At 34.6% G+C, this 12,423-nt stretch overlaps 1 protein-coding gene across 1 annotated transcript in view; it reads left to right on the forward strand.

Annotated features, from left to right (window-relative positions):
• Nucleotides 1–12,030, forward strand: part of LOC136028665 (angiotensin-converting enzyme-like) — a 97,514-nt gene extending 85,484 nt beyond the window's left edge. The window contains exons 12-13 of the mRNA XM_065706492.1: nt 2,212–2,334; nt 11,807–12,030. Coding sequence (XP_065562564.1) covers nt 2,212–2,334; nt 11,807–11,981 — 298 coding nt within the window. The 3' untranslated portion in view covers nt 11,982–12,030. The remainder of the gene's footprint in view (nt 1–2,211; nt 2,335–11,806) is intronic.
• Nucleotides 12,031–12,423: the final 393 nt, after the last annotated feature.

Consider the following 12,423-nt stretch of genomic DNA (forward strand, 5'->3'; position numbering starts at 1 on the left):
TATGGTAGCAGCATACAGAGTACTTTCAATAAAACTTTTTACAGCAATCATAAGACAGACGGTTTTAGAACCCAAGTTGGTTTGGCAATGCTAAGAAGGCGGCGGGAATATTGTTTAGCTGAATTCACTCTGTAAGCAATATGAGGAGACCACAGCAATTTTCTATCAAAATTAACCCCCAAGCATTTGACATTATCCTGAATTTTATCATATTACCGCCAAAGTATAGCTTAATAGGAGAGGATTTATGTTTGTAGTTAAACAATATAGCTTCGATTTTATTACTATCAAAGGTGAGTTTATTGTTTGGGGCCCATTCAGTGAATCTTTCGAAGACATTTGCTGCCAGTCTTTCCATACTTGCAACTTTCGACCCCTTTTAACCTCGCACACATCATCTGCGTAAGCTTGGACAAGGCAATTAATGTCAGTATTTAACTTGAGTAAATCATTTATGTTTATAGGCCAAAGGAATGGAGGCAATATGCCACCTTGGGGTCATGAATTTTGTAACGTGAGAGAAGTGATATTTTCAAGGCAAGCAAATCTATCACTTAAGTAACTATAAATAAGGTTTAAAATACCAGAAGGGCAGTTTTCGTCAATCAACTTTTTTTATAATACCCGTATGCCAAGTATTATCAAATGCGCCTTTAATATAAAAAACAAGCATGACATGAACAATTTTGGCTTTTTATTATTTTCCACAATTACAAGCTCATAGGTAAATATTGCAAGAATATTTGCAAATGGTAATAATAAATTATCTAATGCATCCATTGTTGATTTATTCTTTACAAAGCCAAATTGTGAATTTGTGAGTTGTTATAAAAACAACCAGGAGTCCCACCCTTTCAATGAGTATTAGGTATATTTTTTAATTTTTTTCATTTTAGTTTCCTATTTTTGACAATTTTATTAATTCAATAATTTTTACTTTAGTAAATAGCTTTACTTTTAGGTTTTTAAATGGTAACCAAGATTTTTAAACATGTATAAAAAAAACTGAATTTAAGCTAAGGAATGAATTTAACCTGGGGTCAAAAATTGCAAGCATAGAAAGACTGGCAGCAAATGCCTTCGAAAAGTTCACTGAATGGGCCCCAAATAATAAACTCACCTTTGATAGTAATAAAATGAAGCTATATTATTTAACTCCAAACATAGATCCTCTCCTAATAAGCTATACTTTGGCGGTAATATGATTAAAATTCAGGATAATGTCAAATGCTTTGCGGTTATTTTAGCTCGAAAATTGTTATGGTCTCCTCATATTGCTTACAGAGTGAATTCAGCTAAATAATATTCCAGCTGCCTTCTTAGCATTGCCAAATCAACTTCGGGTCTAAAACCGTCTGTCTTATGATTCCTGTAAAAAGTTTTATTGAAAGTACTATTCTGTATGCTGCTGCTATATGGATCAGTGCAATCAGGAAAACACATATAAGGAAAGCCTTACTTTCAGCTCAGAGGCCTTCCTTGGCAAATTCAGACATAAACTGCAAAATTTAGTCTCTTACCACCGATTGAGTATATGCCCCGTGAATTGCTAAGTAGGCAGTATATATTCTTTTGAATTAGCCTCAATTTTTTTCACATAGAGCCACAGTGTTTGACCTCTCCCTTTCTCGCAACCTTTTCGCTATAAAATGACAAATCCCTAATATGTTCAGCTTTTGGGAGCAAAATGGCAAGACTCAATGCACATATTGATCTGTAGTTGGACCACCAATTGTAAAAAAATATTTCCTCCTCCCGTGTTCTGAGATTGAAATCCCTAGTGTATTCTAAGCAATCCAAACTGCTCATAGAGAAACTGCTATATTAAATAATCCAGCAAAAGCAAAATCAATCCTTTGGGCTTGAACAGATACAATATGCTAGCTAATTCTAAGGCCTTTGTAAGGGCTCATTCCCGGCTTCAAAAGTTTACTTATCTTGATTGAGGCTTAGTTGTTTCCCTTGCTTGTGGGACTGGAGGATAATTAAAGATCAGTTTTCGTTCTCTTGAATTGCTGGATTTTGAACGAGATCTATCAAGATAGAATTCTACTGTCAGATTAATGGAGAAGATAAGTAATCCAACTTATCGGATTAGTAGTCCCTTGGCTAACACAGAAAAGGTTCATGACAGGGTTTCTAATATCATCTTTGTTTACTTTTTACTCCCTACGAGGTATACTAAAACACACGTTTTAAACGTCTTTACAGGTACTTCATGAGAACAGTGATACAATACCAGTTTGCTGAGGCCCTTTGCAATGCTTCAGGCCATGAAGGTCCACTCTACAAGTGCGACTTTTACCGCTCCAAAGAAGCTGGAAATTTACTAGCGTAAGTATATTTTTTTTAACCCCTGTTTTATCCAGCTCATATACAACAGATGTAACACAAACTTAAAACTTTTTATTTCAAAACCAACCACTCCATCGAATTAAAAATCAGGGATAAAGGGAAAAAGAGACGGAGAGATAATTCCATAAATTTTATCGACGTTCTAAAGAAAAGAAGTGTGGAATGCGTTATTTCTAACTTTGATTTATACATCATTAGCAGTTTCCACAACAAGCATTTCAATTGGAAAGAATTTAAAAATTTAGCATACATACCCGTAAATACTTAAATAATAGTGCAGGGGTTTGCTGAATGAAGACTATAACTGTCACTTAATTGCTGGAAGATCAAGAAATCCAGAAATGGTGGAGTAACCTTAACCAGTCGGAAAGCTTAAGATATTACTTTATGGTGAAAGAAAAATATGGTGAAGAGTTTTATTTTAAATTAGGGATTCCAAAAGAAGCCCTGAGGTCATGGATGCAGGTGTGAGCAAACTGTCTTCTTCTTTATAGTATTTGGAAAAGTAGGTGTTACCCGGAAATGCAGTAAAAATGCCCGATTTGCGGTGATTTTGATGGGCAGGACCATTTTCTTTTCAGGTTTCAGGGGCTAAGAGAGGCAAGAGGGAACTTTTTTGGAATGGGTGGTTGTAAGCCCCTCCATAGAATTTTAAAGTCGACGTCCAGAATAAATATAGTAGTAAATATTAACAAATGAACTAACATCATTTTTATACAATCCAAATAAGGGGGGGGGGCTAATGCCAGAATTGTCTCTCACTCAATTGGACTATCTGTCTTGACTTTTTCTACAATTAAATAAAAAAACAAGTTTTTTAAATGAAAGTAAGGAGCGACATTAAAACTTAAAACGAACAGAAATTACTCCGTATATGAAAGGGGCTTTTCCTTCTCAACGCCCCGCTCTTGACGCTAAAGTTTAACTCTTTCTCTTAACTCTACATTTTAAAACAGTAAAAAACTTTAGCGCAAAGGGCGGGGTGTTGAGAAGGAAAAGCCCCTTTCATATACGGAGTAATTTCTGTTCGTTTTAAGTTTTAATGTCGCTCCTTACTTTCATTTAAAAAAATTTTTTTTTTTTTATTTAATTTCTGAACGTTTTTGAATCAATGCATGTTTTGATTTTGGCTCTCCGCAGAGGAATAATTAAAACAAAATTTGTATATTTATTTTTTTTTTGGCTAAATGGCTTTCTCATAATTTTGATCGAATGGTTTTGAGAAAAAAAGCGGGGGAGGAAGCCTAGTTGCCCTGCGATTTTCGATCAAACAGTTCGTGGTAACGAACTGTAGTAAGGAGCGACCCGGCTCAATAGTAACTAAAACTCTAAAAAATGGAATTTTGATACCAATAGCTATATCAAAAGAATTGCATTTTAATGCTGGTTTTAAATATATAAGTTTCATCAAGTTTAGTCCTACGCATCAAAAGTTACGAGCCTGAGAAAATTTGCGTTATTTTAGAAAATAGGGGGAAACACCCCCTAAAAGTCATAGAATCTTAACGAAAATCACACCATCAGATTCAGCGTATCAGAGAACTCTATTGTAGAAGTTTCGAGCTCCTATCTACAAAAATGTGGAATTTTGCATTTTTTGCCAGAAGGCAGATCACGGATGCGTGTTTATTTGTTTTTTTTTTTGTTTTTTTTTCCCCAGGGGTGATCGTATCGACCCAGGTGTCCTAGAATGTTGCAAGAGGGCTCATTCTAACGGAAATGAAAAGTTCTAGTGCCCTTTTTAAGTGACCAAAAAAATTGGAGGGCACCTAGGCCCCCTCCCACGCTAATTATTTTCCCAAAATCAACGGATCAAAATTCTGAGATAGCCATTTTATTCAGCGTAGTTGAAAAACCTTATAACTATGTCTTTGGGGACGACTTACTCCCCCATAGTCCCCGTGGGAGGGGCAACAAGTTACAAACTTTGACCTGTGCTTACATATAGTAATGGTTATTGGGAAGTATACAGGCGTTTTCAGGAGGATTTTTTTGGTTGGGGGGAGGGGTTGAGAAGAGGGGGATATGCTGGGGGAACTTTCCATCGAGAATTTGTCATGGGAGAAGAAAACTTCCATGAAGGGAGAGCAGGATTTACTAGCATTATTTAAAAAAAAATTAAAAAATAAATGTGAAAAAGCTTTTTCAGCTGGAAGTAAGGAACAGCAATAAAACTTAAAACAAACAGAAATTATTACCCATATAAGGGGCTCACCTCCTTATCATACCTAGCTCTTTACGCTAAAGTATTTTTAGTAATTTCAACTATTTATTCTACGGCTTTTGTGATTCAGGGGTCATTCTTAATGAATTGGGATAAAATTTAAGCTTTAGTGTAAAGAGCGAGGTACTGACGATGGAGCGAATCCCCTCATATATGTAATAAAAACATGAGAATACAAAAGTTCTTTACGTAAGCTAATTTATAAGTTACGTAAATCTTTTACCAATAAAAAGATTCGTAAAAAATTAAAAGTTCTAGTTGCCTTTTTAATTAACCAAAAAATCGGAGGGCAACTAGGCTTCGTCCCCCGCTCTTTTTTTCTCAAAATCATTCGATCAAAATTATGAGAAAGCCATTTAGCCCAAAAAAAAAAATATGCAAATTTCGTTTTGATTATTCTTCTGCGGAGAGCCAAAATTAAAACATGCATTGATTCAAAAACGTTCAGAAATTAAATAAAAAAAACGAGTTTTTTTAACTGAAAGTAAGGAGCGACATTAAAACTTAAAACGCACAGAAATTACTTCGTATATGAAAGAGGCTGCTTCCTCATCAACGCCCCGCTCTTTACGCTAAAGTTTTTTACTGTTTTAAAAAGAAGAATTGAGAGAAAGAGTCAAACTTTAGCGTAAAGAGCGGGGCGTTGATGAGGAAGCAGCCTCTTTCATATACGAAGTAATTTCTGTGCGTTTTAAGTTTTAATGTCGCTCCTTACTTTCAGTTAAAAAAACTCGTTTTTTTTATTTAATTACTTAAAAAGGCAACTAGAACTTTTAATTTTTTACAAATCTTTTTATAAATAAAAGATATACGTAACTTATAAATTAGCTTACGTAAAGAACTTTTGTATTCTTATGTTTTTATTACATATATGAGGGGGTTCGCCCCCTCGTCATTACCTCGCTCTTTACACTAAAGCTTAAATTTTGTCCCAATTCATTAAGAATGACCCCTGAATCACAAAAGCTGCAGAATAAATAGTTGAAATTACTAAAAATACTTTGGCGTAAAGAGGTATTAGGAGGAGGTGAGCCCCTCATATGGGTAATAATTTCTGTTTGTTTTAAGTTTTAATGCTGCTGCTTACTTCCAGCTGAAAAAAACTTTTTCATTGTTTTTTTTTAAGCAATGCTAGTAAATCCTGCGCTCCCTTCATGGAAATTTTCTTCCCCCATGACAAATTCCTCGATGGAAAGTTCCCCCAGCATATTCCCCTCTTCTCAACCCCTGCCTCCAACCAAAAAATTCTCCTGAAAACGCCTGTACACTTCCCAATAACCATTACTATATGTAAGCACTGGTCAAAGTTTTGAACTTGTAACCCTCCCAAGGGGACTGTGGGGGAGTAAGTCGTCCCCAAAGACCAATTTTTTTGGTCACTTAAAAAGGGCACTAGAACTTTTCATTTCTGTTAGAATGGGGCCTCTAGCAACATTCTAGGACAACTGGGTCGATACGATCACCCCTAGGAAAAAAAAACAAAAAAAAACAAAAAAACAAATAAACACGCATCCGTAATCTGCCTTCTGGCAAAAAATGTAAAATTTCCACGGTTTTGTAGATAGGAGCTCGAAACTACTACAATAGGGTTCTCTGATAAGCTGAATCTGACGGTGTGATTCGTTAAGATTCTATGACTTTTAGGGGATGTTTCCTCCTATTTTCTAAGATAACGCAAATTTTCTCAGGCTCGTAACTTTTGATTTGCAAGACTAAACTTGATGAAACTTATATGTTTAAAATCAGCATTAAAATGCGATTCTTTTGATGTAGCTATTGGTACCAAAATTCCATTTTTTAGACTTTTGGCTACTATTGAGCCGGGTCGCTCCTTACTACGGTTCGTTACCACGAACTGTTTGATTAGCCATGACTTGATGCTCACATATATTTGATTTTAATTAAAAATCAACAGAATGAAGGGGCTAAAAGAGGTAAGAGGGAGCTTTCTTTGGGTGGGTGGTTGTGAGCTCCTTCATAGAATTTTGAAGTCGACGTAGAAAGTAAATATAGTAGAAGTGGGAAACTTTTTCCGGAAAGTTCTTATTATTCGAAAGTCGAGTGTTACATGATTTAGTTTATTTGTTGTTATACGTGTATGTATACAGCCTGAAAAAATCCATACTTGTGGAACTCAATCTTTTTTGTATGTGCAAATAAGCACACAATTCAGTCAAGTCGGATTTAGCTGTACCAAAACATACTTTATTATGCACCAATTAAAATTTGACTCAAATTTTATAAGAAAAGACTCTCACACATACTTACCCATTATTAATTCTTTTTTTGTTACTACAGGGATATTTCAATAATTCTGTCACCGGATACCGATTGCCATCTCCAAGGGTTACAGTAGATGTCACTGTTATTTTATGTCTTGGGACAAAGTATTATTGTTTTTATCGGGCATTGGAGAAACTTTCATCGTTTTTTTCTATCATTATACAAAATATTATCGACTTTATGGATCACGAGGAAGTGCTGTCGGATCTCATATTTGACTAAAAATAAAATAGGTTTTTTATATGAAAGTAAAAAGCGACATCAAAACTTGCAAGGCATAAATTTTGGTGGCAACAGTAGCTACTACCTAGTAAAAAGTTTACAAATAAAATCAGTTACGCTAATTCCTTATCTAATATTCGAAATAGGGGTAAGACACAAATACTAATGTATATATATATATATATATATATATATATATATATATATATATATATATATATATATATATATTAAAAAAAAACAAGTTTTTTTTAGCTGAAAGTAAGGAGCAACATTAAATCTTAAAACGAATAGTTTTTAGGGCTTTCAAAAAAGCTTCTTATTGTTATAATTAAACGACCCTTGTGTTCCAAGAGACATTCTTACAGAATTGGGACAAAATCCAAACTTTAGCGCAAAAAGCGAAGGGTTAAGGAATGGGGAAATCCTCTTCATATACGTAATAATCTCTCTTCGTTTTAAGTTTTAATGTTGTCCTCACTTTAAGTAAAAAAACTTGTTTTTTATTTATTTAATTTCTGATCGTTTCTTAAATAATGCCAGGAATTCAGGCCCCACCTCCACGTTGAAATGCCCCTCCCCACTGATTTATCCTCTAGACAATTCAATCCCGGCGAAAATTAACCCTGAGAAATTACCCTTAAAAATCCACTTGTAAAATTGAAACGGAAAAGAGAAAGCAAGACAAATAAGAAGAAATTGTATAGGAATTCTGACAAATTTCCCCAGTATATAATTTCTCCCGACAAGTTTACCCCCTGGAAATTTCTCCCCCACGTAAAATCCCTCAGTAGATAATTTGTCTCTCCACCCCACTCGAAAATGTATACATGCTTCCCAATAACAAATTCTATCCGTAAACAGTGGGCAAATTTTATGACTTAAAGACCTTCCCCCTGGGGTTGTTGGGGGTCATTTCGTATCCAAAGGCATAGTTATTGTGTCTTTGAACTATGATGAGCAAAATGGCTATCTCAAAATTTTGATCGGGCGATTTTGAGAGACAATTGGTGGAGGAGGGGTTCTAATTACCCTCCAATCTAAGAAGACAAATAAGAAGAATTTGTATTTGAATTCTGGCGAATTTCCCCAGTATATAATTTCACCCGACAAGTTTGCCCCTTGGAAACTTCTCCCCCACGGAAAACTGCTCAGCAGATAATTTGTCCCTCCACCTCACTCGAAACTGTATACATACTTTCCAATAATAAATTCTATCCGTAAACAATGAACAAATTTTATAACTTAAAGACCTTCCCCCTGGGGCCATGGGGGGTCATTTCACATCCAAAGGCATAATTATTGTGCCTTTTAACTATGATGAATAATATGGCTATCTCAAAATTTTGATCAGAAGATTTTGAGAGACAATTGGTTGAGGAGCGGGCCTAATTGCCCTCCAATTTTTTGGGTCACTCAATTTGGCACTAGAATTTCTTCCCGTATTACCGTATTACTTTTAATTTCCGTTCAAATGAGCCGTCTCACTGTATTCTAGGAACACAGGGTCGATACGATCACCCCTGGAAAAAAACACGCATCCGTCATCTTTTTTCTAGAAAATAATACAAAATTGCACGTTTTTGTAGATTTACTACATTTTGTAAAGCTTGAAACCTCAACAGTAAGGTTTTTTGATACGCTGAATCTGATGTTTTAATTTCCGTTAAGATTATAAAATTTTTAGGGGTTGTTTTCCCCATTTTTCGAAAATCAGGGAAATTTTCTCAGGCTCGTGGCACTTAGTGGGTAAAACTAAATCTAATGAAACGTATATATTTGAAATTAACATATTAAACCAATTCTTTTGATGTATCTATTGGCATCAAAATTCTGTTTTTTTTAGAGTTTTGGTTACTATTGAGCCGGATCACTCTTTACTTACAATTCATTACCACGAACTGTTTGATATATAATCATTTTGAAAAATAATATTCAGAAATTATACTTAATTCCCAAAAAAACACCCTAAGAACTTTTTTGGGGAATCTGTATCTCAGCGAATATTGAAAATGCACGAAAACCATGTTCCGTAGAGACGTTAGTGAAAAAAACCCTGACTTAAAGGGTCTATGCAAGATTTATAGAGATATAAAGTAACAAAGTGTAAAAATCTTTTGACTATGAATTTTTTGTTCTTTTTACTGACTTAAAATTCCCAAAAAGAAATCAAATTAGGCATTAAAAAGGCAGGCTTATTTGTCTCTAAACTACACTAAACTTCACTACTACTTTGTCTTATCAAACAGTTCGTGGTAACGAACTGTAGTAAGGAGCGACCCGGCTCAATAGTAACCAGAACTCTAAAAAGTGGAATTTTGATATCAATAGCTACATCAAAAGAATCGCATTTTAATGCTGATTTTAAATATATAAGTTTCATCAAGTTTAGTCTAACCCATCAAAAGTTACGAGCCTGAGAAAATTTGCCTTATTTAGGAAAATAGGGGGAAACACCCCATAAAAGTCGTAGGATCTTAACGAATCACACCGTCAGATTCAGCGTATCAGAGAATCCTACTGTAGAAGTTTCAAGCTCCTATCTACAAAAATGTGGAATTTTGTATTTTTTGCCAGAAGACAAATCACGGGTGCGTGTTTATTTGTTTGTTTTTTTGTTTTTTTTGTTTTTTTCCCAGGGGTCATCGTATCGACCAAGTGGTCCTAGAATGTCACAAGAGGGCTCATTCTAACTTAAATGAAAAGTTCTAGTGCCCTTTTTAAGTGACCAAAAAAATTGGAGGGCATCTAGGCCCCCTCCCAAGCTCATTTTTTTCCGAAAGTCAACGGATCAAAATTTTGATATTGCCATTTTGTTCAGCATAGTCAAAAACCTTAATAACTATGTCTTTGGGGATGACTTACTCCCCCACAATCCCTGGGGGAGGGGCTGCAAGTTACAAACTTTGACCAGTGTTTATATATAGTAATGGTTATTGGGAAGTGTAAAGACGTTTTCAGGGGGATTTTATTTTGTTTGGAGGTGGGACTGAGGAGAGGGGGCTATGTTGGAGAATCTTTCCTTGGAGGAATCTGTCATGGGGGAAGAAAAATTCAATGAAAAGGGTGCAGGATTTTCTAGCATTACTATAAGAAAATCATGAAAAATAAACATGAAAACGTTTTTCCAAATGAAAGGAAGAAGTAGCATTGAAACTTAAAACGAACAGAGACTATTACGCATATGAGGGGTTCTAAAAATACTTTAGCATAAAGAGGGAGGTATTTAGGAGGAGATAGATACCTTGCTCTTTATGCAAAAGTATTTTTAGTAATTTCAACTATTTATTCTACGGCCTTTCTGATTTAGGGGTCATTCTTAAAGAATTAGGACAAAACTTACGATTTAGTGTAAAGAGCGAGGTATTAACGAGGGTATAAACCCCCCTCGTATACATAATAAAAATATAAGGTTATGAAAGTTTGTTACGTAAGTTAATTCTTAAGTTACGTGTATTTTTTACTAATAAAAATGTTCGTTAAAAATTAAAAGTTCTAGTTGCCTTTTTAAATAACCGAAAAATTGGAGGGCAACTAGGCCTCCTTCTCCACCCCTTATTTCTCAAAATCGTCTGATCAAAACTAAGAGAAAGCCATTTAGCCAAAAAAAGAATTAATATACAAATCTCATTTTAATAATTTATGTCCGGAGAGCCAAAACCAAACATGCATTAATTCAAAAACGTTCAGAAATTAAATAAAAAATAACTAATTTTTTTAGCTGAAAGTAAGGAGCGACATTAAAACTTAAAACGAACAGAAATTACTCCGTATATGAAATGAGTTGTCCCCTCCGCAATCCATCGCTCTTTACGCTAAAGTTTGACTCTTTGCCACAATTATACTTTTTAAAACAATTAAAAGCTTTAGCGTAAAGAGCGAGGGATTGCGGAGGGGACAGCTCATTTCATATACGGAGTAATTTCTGTTCGTTTTAAGTTTTAATGTCGCTCCTTACTTTCAGCTAAAAAAATTAGTTTGTTTTATTTAATACACAACAAAAATGAAAGAATAGGGCAATTGTCTTACAAAATACGGCACAGACGTATACCAATGAGATTAAAGCACACCTTTTACAACAGACGTATATTAACGAAAATAATGTCTCTTGTTCTCTTTGTAAGAATACTCTTAATTCCAATTATATATGCAAAGGCATTTGATCTACAAATGACTGAACAAAATCTGAGTACAAATTTGTTGATTGATGACATATATTTGATAGACTACTGTTATTTTCTATAGGCAATGCATAAACAATTATGATAGTTAAAAACTCGAGAATATATGAAATTTCTACCAAAGATTTGAATTTTTGAAAATAAAGTACCTCCGTTTAACCCTGATAGAAGGTTTGTTTATTTGTGAACACCCGTAAGAATTCATTTGGGACAAGGGATTCAACTTGAAAGCGTGTCAAAGGGAATTGTTAGGAAATGAATGCGATTTGTTGGGGAAAAAATACAAAATTTCAAATTTTTGGGGAGGGCAAGGCCAAAAGACACCCCTTAGAGTATTTATCAAAATATATTGCCTGATTGATAGCCTATTGCCTTTGGTAAGTTACAAGGCCCACTATATTTTTGATTGACTGAGGATGTGTCTATTCAGTAAAAGCAAAAAAGAATCATAATTTTCTATGTAGATTTGTTCCTATTCTAGTATTTAAAAATGTTAGTACTGTTTTAACTAAATTATATCTTATATAAATAATTTCCTTAGGAATATGCTTTCCATGGGAAGTTCTCAGCCATGGCAAGATGCTATGGAAGCCATAACAGGTCAAAGGGATATCAAGGTTGATGCCATCAAAAACTATTTTGAACCTCTGCGCGTCTGGTTGGAAGCTAAAAATGCTGAAAACAATGAATTTATCGGGTGGACAACTAGTCACTAGGAAAGCTTTTTATATTATGGGAAATAAACAAGTCTATCTATTTTCAAAATTCTATTTCAAGATAGAATTATTCTACCATCGAAGATAGTTTTAACACTGAATATGATATTATTGAATCTTCCTGGATGGTTAATTACACCTACCAAGGGCTGATGATGAGCTAGCTGTCTTTTATAAAGGTAAATCACTAAGTTTTGATATACTAGGTTTGGAGAGATAATTACTGATAGTTCAAAGTCGCCCAAGGCTAATAGAGCTGTAGGGCATCCCCCTACACCTTATTCATTTTAGACTTTCGATGATGAAATTATAAAAAAAGATTTAAAGGAAACTGGAACGTCAGAGAATGGGATAAAAAGTTAAGCTCTGAATATATTAGACAATAATAGGAGTGTGCCCAGCTGTGATGGCTTCTGGTGGCCCGGTTCTGAAGTGAGTTGTT

This window comes from Artemia franciscana, chromosome 7 (genome assembly GCF_032884065.1).
Source record: "Artemia franciscana chromosome 7, ASM3288406v1, whole genome shotgun sequence".
NCBI lineage: Eukaryota > Metazoa > Arthropoda > Branchiopoda > Anostraca > Artemiidae > Artemia > Artemia franciscana.